General features: G+C 38.6%; 2 protein-coding genes across 3 annotated transcripts; one reads left to right on the top strand and one right to left on the bottom strand.

Moving 5' to 3' along the window:
* Positions 1-20,375, bottom strand: dnai3 (dynein axonemal intermediate chain 3). Its single transcript, XM_084909832.1, has 23 exons — positions 20,251-20,375; positions 18,762-18,823; positions 18,097-18,135; positions 15,852-16,036; positions 15,385-15,489; positions 14,836-14,970; positions 14,546-14,742; positions 14,148-14,264; positions 13,656-13,852; positions 12,933-13,051; positions 12,356-12,445; positions 12,017-12,115; positions 9,686-9,805; positions 8,772-8,845; positions 7,009-7,162; positions 6,551-6,647; positions 3,325-3,440; positions 2,836-2,896; positions 2,419-2,549; positions 1,763-1,970; positions 1,584-1,675; positions 1,307-1,423; positions 1-199 (listed from the first exon to the last, which is right to left on the bottom strand). The coding sequence occupies exons 2-23, from the start codon at positions 18,814-18,816 to the stop codon at positions 89-91; spliced, it is 2,619 nt and encodes an 872-aa protein (XP_084765958.1). The 5' UTR covers positions 18,817-18,823; positions 20,251-20,375; the 3' UTR covers positions 1-88.
* Positions 20,351-27,877, top strand: mcoln3b (mucolipin TRP cation channel 3b). 2 transcript variants are annotated; one of them, XM_084909836.1, is made up of 14 exons: positions 20,351-20,679; positions 21,207-21,430; positions 21,550-21,717; positions 22,052-22,205; positions 23,442-23,508; positions 23,615-23,711; positions 24,066-24,165; positions 24,265-24,377; positions 26,116-26,265; positions 26,378-26,479; positions 26,825-26,947; positions 27,074-27,280; positions 27,484-27,614; positions 27,767-27,877. In XM_084909836.1, exons 2-14 carry the CDS (start codon positions 21,209-21,211, stop codon positions 27,810-27,812), a joined length of 1,680 nt encoding a protein of 559 aa, XP_084765962.1. In that variant the 5' UTR covers positions 20,351-20,679; positions 21,207-21,208; the 3' UTR covers positions 27,813-27,877. The 2 variants fall into 2 exon arrangements, with proteins under 2 accessions (XP_084765962.1, XP_084765961.1); XM_084909835.1 differs by lacking the exon at positions 20,351-20,679 and having other exon boundaries at positions 21,098-21,430.
* Positions 27,878-27,980: the final 103 nt, after the last annotated feature.

Raw genomic sequence — 27,980 nt, 5'->3', positions numbered from 1 at the left:
TAAATGTAAGAAAAAAAGCTTTTAATTTATGTGCATGTGTGTGTGAAGGGGTGTGATATTAGGTATCCTAGGCTTTTGGAGCATGTGGCTACAGGCCCATATACTCGAGGATGCTTTCCTCCAGTTTCAGGTAATCACTGTACTCCTTCAAGTCCGCCTCCTCGCTGTCTACCTGGAATGTGACTGGCTTGTCAGGCTCCTGCAGACAAAGCCAGAGAAAAAAAGCTTCATCATAAACAATAATTACGAAACAATAGAGCACCTAATCCAAGATCTCAGCGTTTCCCATCGTAGAGGCAGAAAATTACATTGCCTCTGAATTTTACTGAACTGAAATTTTATTGAAGGATGCAAATATTAAATAAGATGACACTTTTCTAGTAAAATCTGGACTGTGCCCTGCATCTGTGTATTGCATGCAGGGCACAGTCCTTTAAAGAAAAAAAAAGGAAAATTAGGATACTGTGTGGCAAATTCCTGATACTTTCCTCCCACAACAGTAAACCTGACAGTATTGTTCATATCATATTTAAGCTGTGCCTTGTCCTTATCATCCATCTAAATTCAAATTGCTGTAGATGTTTTAAAGCCAACAGCAGAAAGAAGCTGGAGGTGAACATGAAAATTCATTCCTGTTTAGAGGAATTAAGAGAAAGTATCCACTCCAAGTGACATTACTACAGCAAAACAAAACTTTTTTGGTAGCTGCCATGCAGCCTAAGATGGAACCAGTTAGCCACTTAAGTTTGCTTCTATACTTAGCAGGCAGACTGTCAGGCACTGCCTGTCAATAACTACCCTATCCCCAGTGCTTGGGATCAAATAACGATGTGAATGAATTAAACATGAGCGGATAGAAAATGAGAGAGAGACACAAAAAGAGATACACGAGTGCCTTCTTCATCTTTTCCAATGTCAACTTTATACGTCCACATATTTAGCTGGGTCAGTACTAAAACTTTTGTAAGTCTGCTGAAGATTCTGATCACCAATGCAGGGAAGTTTTGTGGGAAGTCAAGGTTTAACTCAAGGACACTTTCACTGTAGACAAATGGCAAAGGACACAGGGAAAGAAAAGCTTTAGTGTTCTCCTATCCTTTCTCGTCCTTCATTTTCATTTCAAATCTAACCATTCGTTGTGCGTCACTATGGTCTGAACTGTCAGGTCTAGGAAATTACAAACACTGGACACACGAAATCTTTCCTCCCTCTCAGCTGCTGTTGAGCCACCTTCCAGTCACACTGATGGAAACTGGCACCTTAAGACTTCTGGGAATTCAGTTTAGAATTAAAACCTACTGCTCACCACTTGTTTCTTGGACTCGCCTGCCTCCTTTTCCCGTTTCGCCCACAGTTCTTCCCACTCCAAATAATCCTTCAGCCTGTCATTCTCTCGGTCAAAGAAGATCTGCATGTTTAAATCCTGCATACAAACAAAGCAAAACAAGACAAAGATACTAGTTAGCAGTCAATAATACTGTAGCAGCCATTAAATACCTTTAAGAAAAATAACACATTTTTACCGCAGTTTCTTAACATTACACAAGGGTCCAAGCAAAACAGACAGCTCACAGTCTTCTTACCTCATTCTTAACCGGGGAGCGGAGGGCCTTTGGCACATTGAAAACACGGAGCACTCCAAGGTTGTCAGCAACAGCCAGGTAGTGTTGTTTGGCTGTAAGTACAAAACAGTCCATTAAATGAGTTTTAAGGTTCAAAAATCGTATCTGTCCTGAGCACCTAATATAAGCCAAGAACTCACAGGAGGTGATACAGGGTTTGATGCAGGTAATTCTGGTACTGCCGACGTGTTCATGGACGTGTGTAGGTTCGCTGGTGTTTAGGAGCAGGTTCCACACCTCAATACTGCCATCATTTCTCCCAATGAAGAAAACCGCAGGTCGGGAGAGGGACCAGCATGCTGCACTGTACTCTTGCTCAGAGCTTGGTCCCACGAAGATTGGGCCACCCTGGATGTTGTGGTTTACAAGAAGTATTTAAAGAATTTTGTGCGTTCTGAAGCATTTTCATTATTGAATTATGTGCTCCAATTTTGTCGATTGAACTTGTGGTATTTTACTTGTGTGTTACTTAGGACAAATTAGTCTGTGTCTGTGCATGGTTCCCATTTGGACGTGCTTCAAAAACCAAAATTGACAGTGTTTATCCAAAAACCAACCAAACAAAAAAACCCGATTGCTAATGCTGAGGCTCCACAAACCATACATGGCTGCTACATCCATTTTTTATGTACAGTCTATGTCTGTGACCAACTGAATAAGTGTGAATAGTTTTGCTTAGTTTTGCAGTTTAAATGATCAAAACAGCAACCAAGAAATTACGTAATTTGAATTGTCTCGATTCTATGTGATTTATGCATACGTCATGTGAGGTAATCAATGTTTTCTGTTGCAGTACCATCACACCCTCTTTCCAGATGGCAAAGTTCCAGCCTCCTGTTGTCAAAAGAATGTCTTTGAAAAAGGGTGATCGCTGCATTGTGTTCACAAACCAGGCATGAGTTCTAAAACAGAGGAGGGGCTTGGCACCTGGGAGTGAAGTGAGACAGATGGAGAATATGCACAGTTTTATTTGACAGTAATTTCCTTCCAAGGTAATCATAATGCAAAGGAGCAATTAACCCTGTAAAACATTATGGTCATTACATTTGGCCAGGCTACCAAACTAAATAGTGGATTTAATGTGAAAGTAGCAATCAAAGTCATTTCAATAAATTGGGTGTAATTGTTTTATGAATCAACGTACTGCTGTCAGTCTGACAGCTGAGCACTGGTGAGCCATAAAAAACAGAGCGCGGCAAGCCCGACTACTCACTGAACTTTCGTCCAAACTCATCTTCCTCCAGTTTCCAGTCAGTGCAGACAATCTCTCCTTCCTGTAAAAAATGAACATAAAACTATTTATAAATGTATGTATGCGTCTTCCTTATTTCAGTTAAGTTGTAAAGTATAGTACACTCCTTAAGTGGCATGACAAAAACATGTGCAAAAACCTAATAAAAAAAATCATTCATTATTGGTTATGCCAACTTGAGATGAACTTCAATGTAACAAAAAGAAGTCCAGCTTGCTCACAAGCTGAGTAAAGCGTACTTAAGCAGTCAAGAACTTAACTGTATTTTTTACTTGCTCTATGTTGATATCATTTGAAGACATTTTCAAGTTTCAAGTTTTATTGTCATGTACAGATAAACAATGTAGCCACATTTAACCATAATGAAATGTTTTGGCTCGTGCTCCTCAGCCTTACATGAGCATATAGAGAGTGTGCAGTTTATTTAGAAGAAAATAACAGAATTTTTACCTCTGTTCCAACATAAAACTTGGTATTGACATCGTCCAGGGTCTTGAGCGTCTTGGCTGAGGGTATTCTGAGTTGACTGTATTCTGGGAGGACCTCTGCGCCATCATTTTCATTATCTTGTTATGTAAGACAAAACAGGAAGAGACGGTAAAGTAAGAACAGGTTAAAAGTTCAACTCGTTGTTTTTTATTTATTTATTTAACATTTCAGTGACCTGAGAGAGGGAGCCTGGTGCTGACGTGGGACTAAAATGTTCACAATACTCAGCGCCTTGTTACTAGACAAGTACAAATATTTCAATAAACTCAAATAGGGGAAGTTAAATAGGTGAAAACTAGCAGATTTTAGGAAAAAGAAAATCTGCTTTATTCAAATGAAGGAAATAACAGCCTGAACTGCGGCAGTGGTGCTGTAATTTGACCGTGAACAAGACGACAGAAGTACTAAAGCAAGTGAGGTGGGGAGGGGGTACAGCCGAAGTGAAAGGGCTGGTAAGAGTGGATTTGAAGGGAGAGAGAAAGAAAAGCACAAGAGGTAGAGGTAGGAGGGAAGCCTGTGGAGAAAACAGGGACAGGAGGTAAAAGGTGGAGGGGCTGAAATAGGTTAAGCTGGTAGCCTTTTCCATCACAAAAGCCTGACTGTCTGCCAGAGATCATGTGGGTCTATCTGTTCACAGCCCCTTACCTGTGGACCGCTCTCGATCAAGTCTCACTCTTAAAGGTTAGATCAGATTACCAAACCACATGTCTTCTAAATCTATTTTCTCCCAGTTAAGATGTGTGTAAAGATATGAGAAAGATGATACAGGAACAGCTACAGACAGTGTTTGACTTTGCTTAATCCCCATGAGGGCCTGCTCACAATTTATTTCAGTGTGAAAAATCATGTTAACAAGTATATTGTAGCTTTTTAAATGTTCAGAGAAATGGCAAAAGGCACAGAAGCAGACAGCAAAGACCACCCTCAATCAATGTCAGTCAGATATCTTAGGTAACGCTGCAGTATTAATCACACAGGGATTCATTAAGATCGTAATAACAGACTCCCTGAGGGCTGATGAAAAAAGAAGCAGATTTATTGCTTGAGTTAGTAAGCATATTAATTCTATAACAACCAGCCACCAAGGCTGTGTTTATGGAAGCCAGACAAAGACATGTCTCTTCTTGACCAGCCAGGACACACATGATCATCTTCTGGCCCTCAAGGAGTCTGAGCAGCATATTGCAAAGAGCTGACAGTCAGCAAAGCCAATGGTCTGCAACTATGGCGGCCTTGTTTTGGAAGTATCACTTAATAAAGTGCCATGAAACCTGAGGAGAGACAAGACAGAGAGAGATATAGAGTAGCTCAGGGCCAAATGAGCCCTGCCCCACTGATCACTGTGCTCAGCCATCCAAAAGAGAACTCAAGAATCCAAAACTCCCTCAAAGAGGTCAGGAGACATGTCTGTGATGCTCACTGTTTGCCCTCCTCACTTACTTCAGTTTTTAACACATTCTGTGCCATTCAGATATTATAAGAATTGTTCAGGCACATAAAAGAATAATTGCTCTTTACCTTTGATATTTTGAAGACACAGTGAGTGTATCTTTCTATAGTTTGCGCTTGAGCTTTGCTTCATTACTTTCCTCATCAAAACTGTTATATGGACAACAATGGAAATGAGACTATCAGCTACAATGGGGAAATAATTTCTCTAATTGTTATGGTAGTTTAATTTTAATGGAGGGCACACCAAATATAAACCAAAAATCCAGAAAACACTTTATATAGAAGTTATAAATTGATTTTGAAAGAAGAATTTGATCCATGACCAAAGAGCCGTCCATGACCCGTCTTTAGTGTTCTGACTGAGGAGAGGATGTTTGTGTCCAAGATTTTACGTTACGTTACATTGGTCCCTCAGTGCAATGAGTTTGCCCTGAACCATTAGCAGAAAAACAGTCCTAAAGCATGTTTACATCTCTGTGCTTGACTGTGGGGACGATGCTCTTAGTGCCATATGCAGCATTTCTCTTCCTTCAAACACAAACACATTAACTTGACCACAGTACTTTCTCCCATTTACATCCTCATTGGCAAACTTGACATGGGCCTGTAAATGTGCCTTCTTGAGCAGGGGACTTTGCGAGACCCGGAAGATTTCTGTCCATTGTCCAAAGTGTTACCAATGGTGCTCTTGGTGTCTGTGGTCCCAACTGCCCTCAGTTTATTAACAGGCTCCTCTCATGTAGTTTTGGGCTGATATGCCACCTTTCTCACAATCATCCTCACCTCATGAGGCAAGATCTTGCATGAATCTCCAGACTGAGGGTGACTGATGGTCATTTTATTATTTCTTTCTTCTATTTCCGAATAATTTCACCAACAGTTGTCATCTTCTCACCAAGCTTCTTGCTGATGGTCACTGTAGCCAACTCCAGCCTCAACAGGTCTGCAATCCTGCCCCTGACATCCATGGAGAGGTATTTGGTCTTACTTATGGTGGTGGAGAGGTTGGAATGGGAGAAACAGATTCAGGAGTATCTGTAACTGATTGATTGACTGTATGAATCATACTTGTTATTAATCTCTGGCTCTCTTCCACAGCATGTCTTTTATCCTGTTTTCCTTCTTTTACCCCAACCGCTCAAGGCAGATGGCCCCGCCCCTCCCTGAGCCTGGTTCTGCTGGAGGTTTCTTCTTGTAAAAAGGGAGTTTTTCCTTCCCACTGTTGCCAAAGTGCTTGCTAATAGGGGGTCATATGATTGATGGGTTTTTCTATGTATTATTGTAGGGTCTACCTTACAATATAAAGCACCTTGTTGTTGTGATTTGGCGCTGCATAAATAAAATTGAATTGAATTGATCTGAATTAATCTGTCTGCCGCATGCAGACATGCAAATCAATTTATAATGTTTATGTATTTTTTTTCTTGATTTTTGGTTGATTTTCTGTTTCTCTCCATTAAAATGAAGCTTCCATGAATATTAGAGGCTGTTCTTTTTTTTCCAATAAGCAACAAATTCAGCAGGGGATGAAACAACATCTCTTATGGACAATCGGTTTGATTTGAATGAGCATGTGAGTGAGTCAGCTTCCTAAAACTTTTGGCATCAAACAAAAAAACCACAAAGTATTTTGTGTAATTAAGTAATGTGACTGATTGCAGGAAAACAGAGAACGAGTATAGCAGACTGAAACAGACAAAGCCTTGCAGCCTCGAGGGTAAAAGCTCTTGCTCACCTGTGTTCCTACCTGTATTACTATTACAGGTGTAATGTTCTAGGCTGAACTTCAAAGGAGCATACTCTCCACTTGTATCAATCTTTGGCAGGGAAACCTGACACATGGCATAAAAGAAGATGGCTTTTATCACTTGAAGAAAAAAAGAAAACCTTATCTAAAACAAAATCACAGAGCATGCTCAAGAATCTACACACTGAAATCATTACCTAAACCCCAGTTAAATAAATCCAATGCACACGTAAATACAAATTAAATAGTTATTCAATTTAAGCCAATTTCCTTATTTTCTTGTAACAAATCGTTGTCTGCAGAATAATTACTGATGTGTAAAAATAACACTAAACATCTAATCATTCTTTTTCTTATGGTTGATTTTCTTATGGTTGGAAGTTAAAGAAAAAAGCTCTTTCTACACAAATCACAAGCTCTGTAATGCATCCCAGACATGAAAGTACCCTCAAGAGTGGTTTCCATGTCCGGTCCAGGTGTTTGAAAGTTTTGGGGATGCTATAGGGTGTCATCATGGTCTTCTGATCCACATCTTGCTTCCTGTCGGCCAGAAACTGGTTCTGTAGTTTTGGCACTCGCAGATCCCAAAACATGACAGTGCTTTAGACAGAGACACAAAAAGATAATGTGGAATTAAGAACCACCTGAAAATTAACAAAATTCTCTATCGTCAAATGTTCATATTCAAACATGATTGTTGCATATATAGATGTGGTTATTGCCAAAAACAACAGGAGCAGTGTTTTGAAATCTTTCTGTCATTTGCAACTCCTTTAGCGCCAGTCTAATGACGCAGAGTGTGAAACACAGTCTGTATTCACATTGATACTTCATATCTAAACTGAATAACAGGACATGCAAAATGAAGTAACACATAAAAACACTAGTGAGAATTAGACTGCATAGCTATTTCCTGAGAAATATAATGATTGCCAGATACACTCATTTACGTGGTTTACAAAAGGCAATATTTTAACCAACTGCACAGCTCTTCAATATATTATTGGCTCAGTATGTTCAACCAGAGGAGAATGACTACAGATTACAGCATAGAATTAAGATGAAACCGGAAAAAAAATCCAGCGTGTTTGAGTGCCATAATATATATTCACCAATAGAAAGCTTTACAACTTTACAGTATTAAAAAGCATCTTTACAGTCTACTCTACAAGAAAAAAAAATAACTCTATATAAATACCTTTCATCTTTATGAAAAATTTATAGGTGATTTTTTCACACATATACATTTTATGTTTTAAACTTAGCTAGTAGCTGTTATGTCTTGTTAATCCAAGTCACTGATCTGAACAAAATTGTAGTGTTTTATTATTTAATTGATATGTGACTTGGCACTAATAGCCAGACATTTTTGTCTGCCAAATACAGACAGTAAAACCAAACCCATACTCGAAGCTAGGGATATAGCTTGCTAACTTTCTAGCATTAGCCTGAAGTTAGAATTCCATCTTCTCTAAGAGATCTGGTACTGCTTGAATTTTTCTGTATCTTGCAACTGTGTTTCTACTCTTTTTACAGTTCAGCAATAAATATTACTACTTCTTATATTCTTTGTATTTGCTTTCTTTTGTATTTAATTTCCAGCGTTAGTTATAAGTCAGTTTGATTTGGAATTACACAAATATATACACCAAGGAACTTAAATTATGATGTATTTATTTAGCTCATGTTACGGCATAAGTAGTATATTATTCCCATTTGGGTTGTTTTGCTTATTATCTAAACTTGTCGAGGTTTTGTTGTAATTTCATAATAATATTTTATGTATCCTTTTTTCTATGCACATGTGTGGCAAAGTCAAGTCAGTTATGATGAGGGAAAATGACTAAAACCCATTTTCTAAACACTGTTCACTTCCAAAGGTTTTCTTTCTTTTCTTATTTTCCCTGTATTTGACCTTCATTAGAATGTCAACAAGCCAGAGAGACTCAAAACAAGGGCAGCGAGAGAGAAAGGGGACGTGATAAAGCAAACAGTTGATCTAGTGAGTGTATAATGTATCCATCAGGTAACCAGAGGCCTTTGTTTGCCTACTTTGCAAAAAACTGTATGTATTAAAAAACACACACATGCTATCAGCCACTAAAAACACACTTAGAATCAACATCCAAAGTACATACTGACAAGCAGTGAAAAGTAAGAAGAAAAAGTATCAGGAGTTATTTTTTTCATTAAACTGTAGAGAACTTACCAGTCAGGGGAGCAGGTGACAACTTGAACAGAAATGTTAGAATTGTTTTGAACTGGAACGCCTGTCCTGGTCACCTAAACAGAGGGAGTTACAAAATCGATAAATGTCTACATCAGGCTTGGTCTTGTAAAGAATGAATATGGTTCATGAAGCTGTATGGGTGGTTGGATTTTCCCCTGGGGGCACTTATTTTATTAAATAAGGGGCACCTTATTTTACTTATCCAGATAACTGAAAGTGATCGATGTGATTTACTAACTAAAGTGGGAAACCAAATCTGGACATATATGGCTAGTAATTTTCTGTACACACTTAATATTGGATTTCTTTGTAAAAGACAAAATACCATAGTCTTACTGCAGAAAATATATCTTTTGATAAATATAGGTTTAGATTTGATTTCTTTTGACGTTGTGATTGTGGGGTTTGTTTCCTCTGAACATATATTCTACATTGCTCCTTTTCTGTGCTCGCACCCTCATTTGTAACATTTGCTCTGCTTGCTATCTACTTCCCACTAATGCCCTACATCCTCTTAGCCCTGTTTATAGTGAATTGGCCATTAACCTGTCACCATTCCAAAACAAGACAGAGAAATCAGTATGCCAGTATGAGACCTGACCTTGAAGTGTGTGTTTTGTTACCATTTTGAGATTGGGGGTTTTAGTATGTTGAATTACGACACAGTGTTTGTATTAGATATAATTTAGGGAGGCTGAGATCTAGAGAACACTAAAGATTGCTTTTCTGAGACTATTGCTGTGTAGTCACACAAAAACACCTTTTATCCACACGCTAAACAGCAGTAACCTTGTGGAAGGGCTCAGAGTAGGCTCATGTGCGCCTGGTGGAAAAAGTAATTCCCAACAGTTGTTAATTCCCTCCAACCCCTTTGCCCTTCAGTCCCTCAGTACCTCAAATGTTTTCGGCAGCCACTGGACATCAGTAACTGGGGATTTGTGGCTGCTTTCTATGGAAGAAACTGCACAGTAGCGCATGACAGGAGTCTTGTTCTCTTTTTTGTTACCCAAGTCCTGTAGGGAAAGCAGACACGCGACAGTAATGTGCTGTATGGTGAGCTCTGACAATTCAGTCTACACACAAATTCAATCTAGACACAAAGACTGTACACAGCTGAATAACCACTGTAAAACGCACAAGCAGAATAATGAAATGCAAATGACGACTTCGATGTGTGCATGGAAAAACAAACAGCACACAGATAAATACACTCAAACACATTCTGGCACAATAGAGCCACTTAAAAAACATAAAATCGCTGCAATATGATTATTTAATTAGTTTAAAACACCTCCTCATAATGTTGCAAGCAAATTTTAAACATATATCTTAGTCGTAGTTTGGACCTGCAATTGGATTTATTATGTGCAATGGAGTGAATAAAAAAAAAATAGATAGAGAAGATGTTAATTTAAAATGTAATTCTTCATTTATCTGACAACCCAGTGACAGGTGGTGGTGTAGCACAGCTTTCACATCACCTAACAGAGCGTTCTAGTAGATACAACTGCCACTGTTTACACTGCAAACAGCAGGAAGGGCAGTGATCTGATTTCACTGTGTGTTATCTTCTATGTGGGGGCAAGAAACAAGAGTTATGTAACAGCTGGCGTATGTGAGCCGGTGCTGTTGACTCTGGTGAATAAAGGGCTAACAATGACAAAGAGAACAGAAGGAGGCACAGAGGGTGGGAGAGGGGAAGGCAAAGAGAAGGAAGCAGTAAGGAGAAGGATGGAGACAGCTGCTCCACTGTAGAGGCAATAAAAACACCCAAGGTAAATCTGGGCCAGAGATGATAGGACACGAGTGTCTATTTAAATACAGCTGGCAGATATCAGTGCAGGTTAGGCTTTAAGCGGAAGCTTTAAGAAACTGTAAAACAAAACATTTTCAAACTATAAAAGCTACACTGAAATGAGCTAAAACAAAACAAAGTCAAAACTACGGTAAACATAAATTAAAAAAAAAAATAGAAAATACAAACTATAATAACTCACAGCTGTTCTCTGGCCTTCACTTTAAGGTTTTTACTATAGAAAACCACATGATAAATATAATGTGTTTCCCACAACATATTGTCACATTACTATTCTGTCCCCGCCCTCTGTGAAAATGTATTTTTTACATTTGCCAAAAATATTTCAGTCTTCAGTCGGAATTTTCACTTTATCTCACTTCAGTTTAACTGAGGCGCCCATATGAAGCCTAATAAGCTGCACATATATAGAAGCAGGGTTATATAACGATATAATCTTTCTAAGAGATTCACTCCTTTCAAGTAATGAGTAGAGTAAGGAATTATTATTGCAAAAAAAGTAATTAGATTACTGTTACTTTCCCGTAAGCACGCTCCGTTACTGCGTTACTAAACCATGATTTTTTTGTGTGAGAGTGTCTCATGACAATGACGTACAAGCGTGCCACGTCTGTGGCAGCAACAGACGTGTGCAGATCTACAATGGATAATATGGAGTACGGGAGAGAGTACGACCGTGCAGCGTTTAAAGCTTGGAAGTACTGACATTACTTTGAGTTTGATTCCGAAAAAAGTGACAAAAACATTAGCGTCCGGTGTACACTCTGCATGGGAAGAAAACGTCTTTTTTCAGCGAAAAATTAAACTTTAAATCTGCCACGGGAATGTGAAATTAACAGAGAAACTCCCCGGATCCCCCCACTGACATGACCGCTGCAGCACCGGGGAAACCTCCACCGCCCCACTCCTGCTAAACAGGTGAAAATAGATTTAAGAGTGACAGGATTTAGTCCCACTGAACCTTTGATTTTATTTATTTTTTGATGTTTTACTTGCATCTATTTGAAAGAGCGAGTTGTGAACACAAAAAATTATTTTATTTTATATGCTGGAATATGCAGAGAATAAATGTTAAATAAATTTCTTTAAGTCAAAGACTGTTACATATAATTACATTTTTGCATGATTCAATGTGCATAAAGTTAAAAGATTAAAATTAGTAAAACAATTTTTAAAAAGAGACTTTTTCATTTGATTCAAAATTCATTTCAACTTTATATGTTGGATTATGCAGAAAAAATATTATTGGGCAGAAAGGTCTATTGCTTTATTATGTGTTCAGGTTGTGTATCATGTTATTCAAAAGTAACTAATTACTTTTTTCAAGTAACTTGACTAACATTGTACAGAACAGCATGTCTCACTGCATCAGCACTGTGACTATTTCAAAGAGAGTATGGGTACTTACAAATGTGTCAGTGTCAGAGTCGGAGTCTGAGGCTTTTTTACTGTTAGGCCGTGTTCCCTGTAAGTGCGGGATGTGAAAAGAAATGTCCCACAACACCACCTGAGACATCAGCAACATAAAATCGTTTAGTGGTGATGATCATTTGAGCCTGAGACTATAGATAATAATATACAAATATATATATTAGAAAAAAACCCTCAAACATATCATATTAAATGCTGACAGAAGAGTGGCAACAGTATGCAATACCATGTTTATATCGAACTAAAATGGGGGCATGGGATGAGAAACTGATTATTTTGATTTGTGAAGTTGAGACGCTGAGTGAAAAAGGAGCACCTTGCCATTCCTGCAGCCACCAACAATAACATTTGGATTCGAAGGGCAGAACTCGAAGGCAAAAATGTCATCTGGGCACTCCAAGAGCAACTATATATATATAAAAAAAATCAAAACACATAAAAATGAGCATACACATATTTCCAAGCAGAGGTTTCCATGTATAAGGAGCTTCACAACACAAAAATGTATTTATTCTAGTCTCTCATATGCCTACACTAGACATAAGGGGAAAAATACATATTTTTTAGCTTTGTTCCCTTTTGTAGAAAATATTATTTATTTATGTTATTTATATGTCTTGTCAAAGTGCCACTGGTCCCAGAGGCTGAAACCAAATCATGACACATGCACCATTGAAGGCACACGTGGAACTCATATTACTTTTGAGCGATTTAGCAGCTTGGTTATATTGATTGAGTGCTTGGCTCAAATCAATAGATCTTTTCAAATTTAATACAGCAGAAGATAAATTACAGTAAAGGGCAAAGACTTAGAGCTAACTCTCAAACACATACATTTAAAAAAATGTTTTCTCGACTCCCATTAATGGGTTTCTCTCCTCTACTTCTCATACCCGGGGGTTAGATTGATCGGGGAAGCCATAGAAGACAATGAAAGCAGGACTGTTGATGTACACAGTGGACTTATCCAGCTGCTCCTCCTGTTTCTTTATAAAAGTCACAGCTATCAGACCTGCCACATAGACAAAAAAAAAACACACCCCACAATGTATCAGCTACATAGCAACAGGAAAGCAGACCTGTGTTTACAAAGCCTTTTTTGAAAAATCTGTAGATCTACTCTAATTTCTACTTTACATAGAAGCCACAAATTGATAAAGCATGTGCACTGATCACACTGATATTCTTTTTCTGGTTTTGTGGACGTCGATGTGTGTCTTAAGGTGACACGTTGATATTACAGATATTACAGAGCTTGTCAGTGAAGTTGAAATAACAGGAAAAGGGAGTTCAATTTCTTTCAGGCAGGCTATTGTATATTTGTACGTATTTATATCATTGCCCACTAAGTGTATACTTTCTCGCCACAAACTGCTGTTGCTGAAAAAACAAGAATTGGGCAAACTCCTGCCTGCCCAGGTCTGTGCAGGGGGTCAATAGTGACCTAATTTTTCCAACTAAAAAGTGAAAGAAAATGATGATTTTAATGTGACCTGTCAGGGTTCTAACGATTATTTTGCAATGTTCATGAATGTCCAAAGTTTCCATGGTACACAAATCTTGACTTTATCATAAATGTACTCTATGCTATGTCTGTAGAAGTCTATGTACTTCACCATGGATTGTAGGGTGCCAGCTGATGCTGCTGATTTTCTTGCCCATGGCGCGCTTCTTGTCTGTGAAGGTCCATTGAAGCTTCAGGCCTTCGGAAACCATCACTAACTGGTCAGAAGCTTCTGCTCCTATGCCCAAGGCCTTAAAGTCATCAGTGAACACATTCATTATGTGTGCCTGTTGAAGGGCATGCAAGACCCTGCAAAGTGAAAATGTACCTGTTGAAATTTGGACCCGTACTTTTTACGTATCATTGCTCACAGACAGCGGAGCAAACAGACAAACAAACCAACGCTACTGGAAACATTTTTTCTCTCTCGCCTCGGCAGAGGAATAAAGTACACACAATTGTCTTAATACACCATCATCATATTTCCACTGAATATTCCTGCATTCATAATACTGGATGGGATTGAGTTATCTATGGCTGATATTTTGAGCATGGGTTGTTAAGAAGCAGATGGAAAAGACGATACCATAAGAATTCATTTTACCTGGGGGTCACTGAGTTGAGAAACTTCTTCAGTTTCTCAGAACTGAGGATGCTTTCTTTTTCTTTCTCTCTTAGCTCTCTTGGTTCATACTGGGTAAACACATTCCTCTGAAACGCCCTGTAAAATAGACAGAAGGCAACACATACAGTAAAACATGGAACTTGCCTTACTTTTAAAACAATATGTTATGAAAAGTGTTGCAGATTCACTGAAAGCATATATAATTTATATATATATGTATGTAGACAAAGCAGAAAATATTTCTGAAATTGATTTCATCTTACTCCCTTGATTTGAGCAGATGCAGTCTTATTATCAGGCTAGTCAAACCTGCACGTGCTTTCCCTCCCTACAGAACAGACCTTAACCATTTTAAGTGCACTGATTTGCTGGCCTACCGCTCCGTCTGAGCAGTGCTGCTCTGCAGCCTGGGAACAGCCTGCATCCCGCAGTCCCTCTGCATCTGCTTGATGCTGAATCTGCTGTCTTGGTAGGAAGGACACGCCACGGAGCGACACTCAGCCTCTGTACTGTTGCGGTCAGAAAAACAGACAGGTAACCCCGGTCTGCGCTTTAAGTCGAACTTGTAGCACAGCTGATGATGACAGAAGAGACAGAACAGAATTCATGAGCAAAGCAATCAGATCAGATATAAATATTTAATGTTAATTTGAATATACTGCAGTGCCTTTTCTCTGGTCTCTTTGACAGACTCTTGATCTACTTCCAGCTCACTGCCGAGAGATATCCATGGCTTTGGTTCTGGGGTTTTACTGACATCATCCTTCAACACTATTATTTTAGGTTGTGGGGGCTGCAGAACCTAAATACAATTATAAGAATATATAATATAAAGGACAAAATAACAGTAAAAAAAACCCCACACACTAGCAATCTTTACATGTATTCATACTTACAGCAAAATGTTTATGCTAGGGAAAGATAATAAAGTAGTACTTAAAGTCTTACATTTTACGGAAAAATAGCCTGGAAAGCGAAACAGCCAGGATGATATATGACCTGTCACTATTACTAATAACTGGTGCCACAAAAGCACTAGAAACAATTAACGACCTTTAAATTAAATAATATAAAACTTCTGCCTATGTTACTGCTTATCAGTATACATTTTTTAAATTATTGGCCTGGTCTGTCTAATAACAAACATGTATTGAGGAAAGAAAAAATATATTAACAAAAGAGAACCTTGTTACCGTAACCAAAACTGTTAGCTTACATTATATATTCTAGCCTTGGCTTCTGGTGTGAGAACCAGGTAAAAACTCTGTCCATAGGTGAAATCTACATCAAAAACAAGCAATAGTTCATCCTCTGGGTAGTCCTGTCAAAAGAAAGTGAAAATCACAGCATTAATTTTTTATGAGAGTGTTAGAATACATCACAGTACAAACTACTTCTCCAGTAATTTGGTTGAGAGTGAATGTGAAAATGCCAAAAACCCTACAAACATCACAAAAAACGAAATGGCTGAAAGGAAAACTGGTATCTCATTTGTAGATGACTAAAGTTGCAAAGTTGTGTCATAAATGCATAAAAGAATTTAGATCAGACAGAGGAAAAAATGAAGTTAAACTGGTTGCTTTGTCTTTTCCCACAGCTTTTAACTTGGGTCTGTGCATCATCACAGTGTCTGGTTGCTGTTGTCTGAGTAAACTATGCAACAATGCATAACCAGCGCCTAACCAGCACAAACTGCTTCACAGGGTGGAAATCGGACACTGCGGCTCTTGTCTTAATATCCTGTATGATGTCGTCCTTTTTCAGCAGCTTGTAAGGGCTCTGCTCTGTGACATCCTCATCAATGCAGCATTCAAAGAGCTCCTGGGTGGCTGTTGTCAGGACGATGGGGTAGATGTCATCAGGGTGATCTTCAGGAGCGTTCAGAAACAATTGAGAGAAGAAAAATAGGGAAGTTATCTGATAAAACGAGCTTTTGGGCTTCATTCCCTAAAAGCAAAGCTGATGACTGATGACGGCTCAAATAAATACTAATACTACTACTACTACCACAAATAATAATAAAAATAGTGATAATAAATAATTCAGAACCAATTACTTATGTTTTAGAATATTGAATGGTAAGCAAACTCTCAGATAAGCAAACTCTGGTATAAACGTTGGGATTTTACTGGCTTGTGGATACACACAACAGCTGCAAAGACCACTGACATGTATTTATTCAAATATGCTTGGAGTGGGCCTGGAGAATGCATGCAGAATTGGTGCATTGCAGTGCATTGTCCATGGGGACAAGTCCTTGTGGTCACAGCAAACTATAAGGCACGCGCACATCCACGCAGAGCCTCGTGTTCACCTTCCAATGAAGAAATTTAACATCCCTCAGACCCAGCGAACGCCTCTCATCCTTTGCCTGCTTTGACTCTACAAATATCAGTCCTTATGAGAAGTCTGTGCACAATGTTTAAATGTTTCTAGGCGCACGTTTGTATCAGAATGTGTAAAAACCAATAGGGCATCCCTCAAGACATGAAGTGCAGTTACAGACATTTATTCACGACTGTTATAATACGAAGCCAAAGTACTTTACCATCGCCACAACAAAGCTTTTCCTAATAAACAATCCATTCAGACTCTACTATATCTAAGCCAAGCACAGTCCAGGGCATAGTACAGTAAACAAAGCTTTGTATAATGATAGTTTTCATCCTGCTTGTGGTCTCTCGCTTCAAAGTCTTTCCACAAGGTTGCTAAGGGGACACTGGGAATGCTCAAGTACAGCTTAAGTAACCACTTCCCAGCTGGGTGTGTCAACCTTTTCCACTCACACCACTTAGGCCTCACGCCAAATCATTGTAGTGGAAACTCACACCCTTCATTTCACAGAGTCATGTGTCAACCAAGGCATTTGTATTCATGGGAAATATTTGCTTGGGAGACATAAAGAGTGTGATGCGCAGCGTTCCACAGCCCTCAAGAATGCAATTAAATTATATTTGTTGGCTGCTCCAAAAAGCTATTTTTAATTTGTTAAGCTTCTTTTCTCTTGCATAATTTACCCAGGCATTTTTAAAAGCATACCACAAGATATTTATACCAAACCTCAGAGCATTCAAATTTTAGCACAGTTTGTTTTCCAGTCTGCTCATATTAATGAAGAATTTAAGCTTGAACAAAATACATTTATCAGCGTATCCTTAATGTCACACAATGTGCAGAAACCTGCATTTATATTTGAACTAGAAGGCCAATGTGTTGTTATTGTCACAAAGATTTTAAACTGGTTCCTAAAAAATTACCATTAGTTTTATGGCAAAGACAAGATTTTAGGCTGAGCCCAGGCTTGGCTTGGGCTCAACCTAATTAGGTCATGTTCAATTTTGTCACGTTCACAAATTGGACTTAAACTGCTGGAAGTATAAGATTAAAAGGAATAAATAAATGAAAAAAAAAAGAGCAAATTTTGAAAAGAAAATTTTTTTACTCACAATCACCTAATCGAAAGTAAAACATTACTTATGCTGATGGTTACAAGCACTTGATCAAAAACAAGTTTTTGGGGTTGGTCTAAGAGAAAACCAAATCTAGGGACACAGAGCCAAGTAGAGAAGAGCTCCAGAGGTTACACAGCAGTACACTTGAGAACATATCAGAACAATGCACATATGAAGGATATATAACTATTCACATTATAGGACTACTTCAAAATGCGACTGTTCTTTTGACTTGAGCATTGCTACTAGTAAACCTGAAACGGAATAATAAGGGTCTGATTAATATGCTGTGCTGAAAGTCAGCACATACGCAAGTAGGAGAGCCAAATGCTCAGGCTCTCTGAGTTCAAGAATAAAAATACAGTGGTGAGAAATGAACAAAGCCAGCTTTTTGTAAAAGTAAAAACACAATAAGGAGTTAGAATTTAATTTTCTCTCTTTAAAAAAAATAAAATAATAATTTTTTTTTTTCTTACTAGGCTTTTCCATAGGTGAAGGTGTCAGATTCTTCTTGACTGAATAGAAAGTAACTGTTAGTTGTTAGGGTAAATCAAAAACAAAAGCAAGCCTGTTTAGATTGTTTTGACAATGTGGACTTACACTGTCGGGGCTATAAGCTGGAGACTGGTGGAATGGGTAACACGGGATATTTTAAAAAACTCTGAGAACAATAATCTTTAACAAGGATATGGCACCATCACCTCATAGTAAAATGATGTGCTGATAGTATTTAACTGTAGGCAGGTTTTCAGCTGTGGCATGGTGAATGTAAACCAAACACAGAATGGGGAATCACAGCTGAGCAGAAACCATCTCCAAGCACCAATGTCACTCTAAGTGTTGTCTAACATTACACTCAAGACCAAATTAAAACAATGCAAATAGCTTTTTTTCTGAGATTTTTTTTCTCAACTATTTGTGTTACAAAACTAATTAAAAGTAATTCAGTTCCCATGAGTTAAGAATCCCTCAACGTAAACTTAATGGCCAATTCAAAAGCATCAAGGATTATAGGATCACCCTGACTCTGGGAAATCAGTTTACTATTTTATTTACATGTCTCTGTATGAAAGATGTTCTTCATATACAATAAAAGCAAACAAATGCATTTAAATTCAGAAATTAATACTCCAGGACTCACCTTTTCCTTTAACACCTGTTTTTCTTGATGGACTTTTTTGCCTCTTGGGTGCCATCTTTGCTCTTTGGACAGGTTTATAAAGGGAAGAGAGGAAGTTTACACATTTTTTTTCAACCAAACACATTCTGTACACAATTTTCAATTTAATTTTCACCACTGTCACTGGCATTAGAACTCATCCACTCAGGCGATCTTGATGTCATTATCAAAAGCTCTGGTGACATCTTGTGGCAGATACGGGAACTGCATTGCTTACTTAAAAAAAGCTGGTGAACTCTGAGAATAAATGCTTATATTAATTTAAACAACTTACCCAAATAATACATGTTAAAGTTATTATTATAACAATAATAAGTTGTTGTTTAGTTGTCTTAATCAGAATTATAATACAGATTACAACCAGTGATAGAGGAAGTTTTCTTAGACACTTGTGTTATTGTATTGTGTTATATTTTGTGCATATCAGTAAAATGTATTTAATTGGGCAACATAAAGTTACAGCAATTAGCACTGTTGCCCCACAGCAAGCAGGTCTTGGGTGCAAATCCATGACCTTTCTATGTGTAGTCTGTTGTTCTCCTTTGTTCTCCAGCTTTCTCCCACACTCCAAGGACATGCATGTTAGGTTAACTGGTTCTCTCTGTTAGGCCTGTAATAGACTGGTGACCTGGATGGATGTAGTCTAATCAACAAGTAGTAACAACATAATTTGACCACTGGAAATAATGTTTAGTGATGTGAATACACTCTGCCAAGAGGACGTTTTACTGCTATGTGTAATATTAGGAAACTTTATATATCCTCTAACAGCATCTGGTTTAACAAGCTCAAATATTTTTCAATGAAAATTTTGTTAAAAACAAACTATGGGTGTGCACTTACAATAATAATTTACTAACATTATTTCACTTAATATTTCCTTCTGAAACAAAAACACACAAAAAAGGGAACTGGAAAGTATTGGGCCCTTAAAATGCACTAACTCACGAAGATAAAATATTATTACAGTTTTGGAGTTTCTAAAAAGTTTTTTGTTTCATTTTGACGTTTGTTTTCAATATAGATTACTTTCTTAGTTCGCTTGTATTATTTGACAATGGTCAATTTAGGTTTTTATGCGTTTCCTAGTTAATGATAGTCTCATTTATTTCCTGAAATATGGATGGCATTTTAGTCAGTTTAATTTTAGTCCACTGTAGTAACAGTATCATATCCACATAGCTATCACTCAGTATAATCCAGAATATGTAAGTCTCAATTTAATATCATAAAGTATAACTCGTAAACGCATTACAGACGTCCTGTTTTCTTTAAGGCTTGCTTAGGCATTACAAATTAGAAGACATTAGCTATTACAGGCTAGTTACGTTAAGTTAGTCGTGTAGCTAGTTAATAGGGCTAAAGTCATCAAAAGAACATTGGATACGCAGCTTATTTTATGCTCAAAGGTGTAACTTTTCCCCTTTACAGAAGAATGAATCAATATTACCGTGATCTTACACCGCATAGGCTTGATACCTTCTTCTATCTTCTTGATATCTTCTTCGCACTCACAGTTTTTGCTCACCAGTAGGTTGGGAACCGCTGGGTTGCCAATGGTTACAAGAGAGAGGGCGGGAGAACATTGACTGGCATTCGCACGAGCTAATCACATTCCAGCTCAACGAGGCTTCGCGAAGTGGTTAAAAGTTACCTGGGTATTTTACATAGTTAAAGGAGTTTACCGGAAAGACAAGTCTGGTGCTTTAGAAGTTCAGTCGAAGTCAGTGAGGTCACTCGCAATTGTCTAATCAAAGAAACAGTTTTAATTATGATTTTTAATTGAGAGGAATATATTAATTTTGACGCCGAGTGCGCGTCGTTGGATCCGCAGCGTTTGGATGCAATTACAAGTTGATTAACCTGTTTCGGGATATCGGTAAGTATCTGTTAATGTACGTTATGTACTGTTTTCCCGGATCTACGGGGTATGAGTTCACTCCTTCACGAGGAGTAATGAATAGCTGACATGTTGCCGCAATGCTGGAAGGCGACCGTGACTGTAAACCTGAGCTGGTCTGTATTATTCAGCAGTACAAGTAAGCTTGAAGTCACTGCCTTCCTTTCTTCCTTCCCTCCCAGTCAGCTGTTAGCTAGTCATTAATCACGTGAAAGCTAGAGCTATGCATTCAGCTTGTGGCAAGTATGTTGGTTTGTTCTTCATTCTTAAGGATCAACAAAACAAAAATCAAGACTAGTATTCATTTCCCAGACTGTGTTTTAATTATTTTAAGTTTTCATGAATAGCACTAGGCTGGACAAAAATGTTACAGTCTGCATTTAATCCCGTATAGCACATTAAAAATATTCATCATGTATCTGAAGTGTAAAATGAACTCTAAACTATACACAAACACACTCATAAAGGAGCTTGTATGCATATCACCCAGATGTCAATAATTCTAGATATGGAGGAGTCCGGTGACTTGTATGACGTGCGTGAGACCAATGACCCCTCTTCTTGGGAGGACCAGCACCCCCAGTGTCTGCAAGACTTGGCAAAAGTGGAGCGCCTCAGGAGGAAGATCAAGTATTACTTCATGAACCCCTGCGAGAAATACCACGCTCGTGGACGTAAACCATGGAAACTCATACTGCAGATCATCAAAATCGCCATTATTACCATCCAGGTACACGGTACTCTCAAACATGAGCCAAGCCATTATGATCAGTTCATTTTATTGTGATCTACTGTCCTTATAAGATTTATAATTTATAAGATTTATATTATAATTTTTCCCTACTGCAGCTGGTTTTATTTGGGCTAAGCAACCAGATGGTTGTCACTTTCAAGGATGAAAATCTGATGACGTTCAAGCACCTCTTCTTGAAAGATTATGTGGACGGAGGCATAGCTCCGTATGCTCTTTACAGACAGGCGGATGTTTATGATCACATTGAGTACGTCATTCAACAGGTGACTAAAACTTATCTATAAATAAGAAAATAAACTAAGAAGCTGTGAAATGGGTTTACTTTGGTTGTTTGAAAACACAGCTTTACATGTGCCTTAGTTATTGTTAATTATTGCTGGAATTTTACAATTCTGTATGCTCGTATGTCCAAGCGTCTTACAGGCTAAGCGTGTCATGGGATTGGACTTTGGTCATGTCGCTTGAACCAGTATTTTAGTTGTGTTGATTATGGCTCATATAGTAAATGTGTTTTTAAATAACATGTCGGTTACATAAACCTCCTGTGGCAAAATGTTAGCAAAATGTCAACTACCTTTTTCTACTGTTCATTTTCAGTATCGGCTTCTGCACAACATCACATTAAGCAATCATGAATATGAGGAAAAGCACAGTGTCTACACCCCGCTGTTACTGTGTCAGGAGTTCTACAGGAACGGGACCATCTACCCTTCAAATGAGACCTTTGAAATTGATGCTCATGTGGACACTGGTAAGCATGATTAATATTTACAGGAAAGACTCATAACAGTATTGCTAAAATACACTGATTTACACGTAAGCCAACTGAAAGATTGGACACTGTGACTCAAACAAGGACTCAAAGATTTTTGCAATTTGTAATAATATAAAATTATATCGTCTAATTATCTAAAGTGTAGAAAAAATAGGGTGCTGAAACTACAAAGAATGATGTTGACACTGTTAGCAAAAATGATAAACTTTGCACAACAGTGCCTTCATTTTAACCTAACCAGCTTCATGAAGTAGTCACCTGGTGATGTTTGGCTTTGCCTTATAGAAAACTAACTAACTAAAGCCTCTTCCAGAGTAAATAGATAACTGACACATATTGACAGCTAAGATAAACAGTGGACTAAACGACTACACTCACTACAGAGGAATGGCAGCCAGAGTCACTTATCCTACAGCTGCCACTGTAGCATGGATTATGCACTGGAATTGGAAGTAGTAAGAACACAGAATTCAGTTGACTGTAATCTGCAGTCTACTGACACCTAGTGGTCAGATTTTACACACTGCACCTTTAAAGTAATCTCATCACTTAACAGCACCTCAGATTAGTTGATGAAGCCTGCACAAATTGCAAATTGGTCCAAAGAAACCTCTGAGAAAGACTAATAACAGGAGAAGTTAATTGTCCAAGAAGCACAGTAAATGGGCATTAGGTCAGGTAAAATGCATGGAGGATAATTTATCAAGGAGCTGCTGGTGGCTTATTTTATTTTCAAGGTAACACTTTGACTACCTCAGCCTCCTGAAGTATTTCCCTAGTACAGTGTATAGTGGAAACATCAGTTGTTTTCAGTCAGCAAAAGCGCGCCTCCAGGCTCTGTAATGAGTGTTTGACCGATTGGCGCCATGATTGAGGGCTGCATCAATACCTTTGGCCTTCACTGAAATTCAAACCTAACTGATGTTTGGGATTGGAATGAGTTGGACCGTGAAGTGAAGGAAAGGCAGCCAACAAGTGCTCAGCATTTTTGGTAACTCCTTCAGCACCGCTGGAAAAGCTCCAGGACACAAACTCATGAAGGTGGTTTTGAGAAATAAACAGTGGAAGCTTTGAACAGCATAAAAAGGAAAACATATTTGACTTTGATTAATTTATAGACAATGGAATCGAATATAAAAATAAAAAAATCCAATTAGGTCTAATGGGTTTATTTTGTTAATTTCTGTCTGTGTTGTGGCCTGTCTCTACTAGAGTGCCTCAGAGTTTATCCCCAGCCAGTACACGAAGCGCTTCCACATTTTAAGTTGGATTTCACAAGGTACGGAAAAACATTCGATGTTTTCTTTGACTTTGCTCCCTCGCTGTTGTTGCTGTATATGCATTTAAATCCTCCTGTCAGTTCATGTGCCTGCTCTGTCTTCCAGGTTAATATCTGTCAAGATTACATTTGTTCTCAAGGCAATAAATTTGCAGACAGTGAGACATCGAGAGCTGCCAGATTGCTACGACTTCACTCTTATCGTATGTCATTTGACTTGTCTTCGTGGCTCAGTGAGCATGAGTGGATCACGTCAGACTTTGACTCTTACTAGCAGTTATACGATGTATCTGATGTGTTGTATCACTAACGCTAACTCTTCACCGTGACAGTTACTACTTGTGACTCTGTACCTAAACAAAGCACAGAGAGTCTTTATTTCTGAAGTTAATTCGAGTAAACAAATTAGAGCAGTTTAGTTGCACACAGCAGCTGCTGTTTATATAACGAATGTTATCTTTGAGGCCAGGCAGATAAATGCTTGGCTATCAAGTGTGGCTTTAAGACTGGAGTGCTTACTCTTTCCTCTTCTCCAAATACGACTGTTTGGTTAACAGATCACTTTCAACAACCAAGCTCACAGTGGCCAGATAAAGGTTGATTTGGAAAACGAAGTAGACATCAATGAATGCAGGCAATGGAAAGTAACTGGAGCATGTAAGTTAGATGAGCAGATTCTAGTTTGTACAAATCATCTGGTTGGAGATTTTCTTTTTTTAATTTTGATGAACATTTTGAATTCCTGTCCTCTTTCAGATGGTAGAAGCATATACCTGACTGTGCTGTTTGACTGCCTCATCATTATAATGTGCATCATCTCCTTCGCCCTGTGCACGCGCTCGGTGATCACTGGGATTCAGCTGCAGCTCGTGAGTAAAACAAAGTGGTTTCTTTTGCTCAGACCTAAAACAGGGTGTGATTGTCTGATACATTTAAGTTCATTGTGTACACAAGTGCAAGAGAAGCCTTGTGTGTAAAACATTTTTAAACGTGTTCACGTTCACAGCTGATTCTACATCTGACTAGGCTCGGCAACATGTTTTTGGCATCATTGGGAAAAAAAGATATTGTAATTCAAGTGAAGGGATCTAGTGAAGTGAAGTGGGAGTAATATTGGCCAATCAGAGAGCAGATTAGGGTCCTGAAAGTCTATAGAGGAAGTTGGATGTGGCAGCTTAAGCAGTTGGGTGGGTTAAGCAGAGGACTTGTGTCTGGGTGAGTGGGATTTTAATTCTTGCTGAAGTCAAATCAGACTTATCTTAGCCCATACAAAGTATTTGCTTCTGCCTGTGCTCAGCTGGTAGGAGGGGCTTAGGACAGAGAGGGGAGAACTGCAGGATTTTTTTTTCAGCCTAGTGCAGCTTTCACTAAAAAAACAATTATTCTGTGGTATAACGGCAGATAAGAGCTTGCTGTTGTCAGCTTCTACTTTGGGTTAGATGAGTAACACTTGTCTATACTTAAAAAGTATTTCTTTTTAGTTTTTTTTATATAGCTTTATGACTATTGTGGCAGGAAAATGAGTATCTAGCTAGTAGCTAGCTGTATTCTGCAACCTCTCCACCCTCCAGTGAGCAGACACAGAAAGACGGAGACAAGGAGAGCAGTGGAAAGAAAGCTCCAGAACAGAGCAGAGCAGTCATCAGGGAAAATGGATATGACATTAAGTCAGATGCAAGATGAAAAGGGGGGAGGTAGGATATAAGAGGTGGATGCAAAGCAGGTTGCACATTCACAGGGGCTGTGTACAGGTTAAAGCAGAATTTACAGTCCCCGCAAATGTGTCTGTCTGCATGCACATTTCTGTTCAGACATGGAGCAGAGAGGGGTTTTCACCCATCGTGCATGCACTCCGCCAAAATCCCACCTGTGCTTTAAGCAGATGGTACATGCGTTTATCACGCAGTGGCCACTTTTCATTGTTCTAACACTTCAGGTCGCGGAAAATTCGCTGTTTTCCGCGGCTGACTGACGGACCAACAACAGCACAGGCAAAAGCAGCTCACAGACCAGTTGTACCACATACTCTGTACCTCCATCGATAACAGAGCTCTCTGCAGGTAGCCAGGACATCCCTAGACAGTGAACGCACTACCCCCACTGTACCATAAATTCCACTTAATCCAACTGACTGTAACAAGCAGTCTCTGTATTTCATAGCCAGTTGGATTTGTAGAAATGTGCTATATCAGTTGATGTGGGCTGGAACTGAGATCAGCTGAATTGCTGGGATTACAGTTGAGCTTGACTTGAAGAAAATGATAAAGATGAAATTTTCTTATGGCCGAAGTTCAGCTCAACTTTGACTTGATAATGTCCTGCATAAACACTTTTCTCACCACTCTTCAGTACCAAAACTACGAACCAAAGGGAACATTGTGTCCACCTTTCTGTGTCACCTGTTCATTTCCTTCAACTTCTCCCTACATATGTTATCATAATATCTCATTCTAAGAACTAATAATATCCAGTTCTAATATCATCTGATCTTCATTATTCTGTTTATTTGTTTTTTACGTGCTTGCGTTTAGATCACAAACAAAAACCTGTAGTGATTAATTCTCTTTAGTGATTCAAATTACAACCCACGTCTCTTCTTTTAAACAGGAGTACAGCCGTTACTGCAGGAAACACTTCAGCAAAGAGCTGTCGTGGTCTGACAAGTTAGAGTTTGTGAGCGGCTGGTATATCCTTATTATCGTCAGCGACACACTGACCATCATTGGTTCCCTTCTCAAGATAGAGATCCAAACAAAGGTAATAACATTTTAGTAAGTTCGTCATTTCAATTGTGATAGCCGTTATTATTTTCTGTTTGATACTACAAGTATTTTTTTGAGTTCATCATTCATGTTTTTTTTCCTCCCAGGTCCTCACCAGCTATGATGTGTGCAGCATCTTCCTTGGCACAGGCACCATGTTTGTCTGGATAGGGGTGATCCGTTACATGGGATACTTCAAGAAGTATAATGTAAATCTGTCACACAGTAGTAGATTTTTTGTTTGTTTTAATAAATCTCCAGACATGATTAAACGTGTATAAAATCCTTTTTTATTCATTAGAAAGGGTTAAATAATTAGAAACATTTGTTCATAGGTCTGAAAAGAAGATGCAGCTTTTCTTATTGTCTTTGTGTATAATGGCAGTGTGTGAAAGACTAAAGCTTAATAGGACCTCAGAATACTTTAAGGTCTCTGAATGGCCAGTTGTGGGAAAACTAGACCCAGTAAACTTGAAGATATTCTCGAAGAGAGAATGATTCACACACTTTTGCACATGTGTTTTTTAGATGCATTACCATGTGTTCATTTCCAGATCCTCATCCTGACACTCCGGGCAGCTTTCCCAAATGTTATTCGTTTCATCTGCTGCGCGGGAATCATTTACCTGAGTTACAGTTTTTGTGGCTGGATTGTCCTAGGCCCGTATCATGAGAAGGTAACAAGCATTGTACTTAACACAAATACAGGCCTGCTTTACTTTACTGAGGCCGAATGAACTTTTTTTAAATCAATGCAGTGGAAAAAAAAAAATTAACGTGGTGCTCTGTAAATGTCTTTGCAGTTCCGGACGTTGAACACTGTGTCAGAGTGTCTGTTCTCGCTGATCAATGGAGATGACATGTTTCCCACTTTTAAGAACATGAAGCAGAAGAACAGCCTGGTGTGGATGTTCAGCAGGGTCTACCTCTACACCTTCGTGTCACTCTTTATCTACATGATCCTCAGCCTTTTCATCACACTCATCACTGACACCTATGACACCATCAAGGTATTGCTACCTTTCTACTAACTTTGTCATTGGTTTTTGTGTTTTTTAAATGCACATTCTGCTTTGAATGCTGCAGAAGAAAGTTTTAAGGGCAGGTCTAACAAAAGGTTTCTAAGAAAGCCTTAATAGTTGAAATGGTGTCTGAAACGCTTAACAAGCATGCACTCTGTATCTACTGTCACTCTCCGACTTGCATCATTTAGCAACAGCAGCAGAGTGGAACCCCAACATCAGAGCTGCAGAGATTCTTGTCAGAATGTAAAGACCTGCCAAACTCTGGGGCGTACAGACTTGACAAGAACAATAGCTGTTTCCTAAACTGCTTCAACAACAGGTAAATCCAGACTTCTGCTCTACAGCACTTCTTTGCTCTTTAGTTCATATTGCACCGCTTACCTGAGATGTCCATTGGTAATTAAACTTGAGGTGCAAATGCAAATTTGTCATATTTCTCTAACAGAGACTCTCCCCCCACCTCCCTTTCAGATGCAGGAAGTATCGAACTCAAGAGAGGCTGACTTCAGAGGCGTGACATGATTTCATTGTGGAAATGCATTAAAAATGATAATTAATGTGCACTTTAACCTGTTATATTCAGTTACAGAGGGATTTTTTTTAACCTGACTGAACCCATCTGGTTAGAAGTGAAGCACTGTGATGCACTTCTCCTAGTTTCATATGAACACTGTATGAAAATGTT

This window comes from Perissodus microlepis, chromosome 17, assembly GCF_051167445.1.
Source record: "Perissodus microlepis isolate ML-2025 ecotype Zambia chromosome 17, ASM5116744v1, whole genome shotgun sequence".
Lineage (NCBI taxonomy): Eukaryota > Metazoa > Chordata > Actinopteri > Cichliformes > Cichlidae > Perissodus > Perissodus microlepis.
The sequence above is the reverse complement of the archived record's forward strand: the minus strand, read 5'-3'. Positions and strand labels throughout refer to the sequence as shown.

Bases quoted from the DNA above. Each gene is read 5' to 3' on its own strand.
- dnai3 (XM_084909832.1), bottom strand. From the start codon at position 18,816: ATGGCACCCAAGAGGCAAAAAAGTCCATCAAGAAAAACAGGTGTTAAA. The intron at 12,116-12,355 runs GTGCTCCTTTTT...CTGATGTCTCAG, and splicing joins GTGGCTGCAGGAATGGCAAG to GTGGTGTTGTGGGACATTTC. The intron at 200-1,306 runs GTGAGCAGTAGG...CTTTGTCTGCAG, and splicing joins GCGAGTCCAAGAAACAAGTG to GAGCCTGACAAGCCAGTCAC.
- mcoln3b (XM_084909835.1), top strand. From the start codon at position 21,176: ATGCATATCACCCAGATGTCAATAATTCTAGATATGGAGGAGTCCGGT. The intron at 26,480-26,824 runs GTAAATCTGTCA...GTTCATTTCCAG, and splicing joins GATACTTCAAGAAGTATAAT to ATCCTCATCCTGACACTCCG. The intron at 26,948-27,073 runs GTAACAAGCATT...ATGTCTTTGCAG, and splicing joins TAGGCCCGTATCATGAGAAG to TTCCGGACGTTGAACACTGT.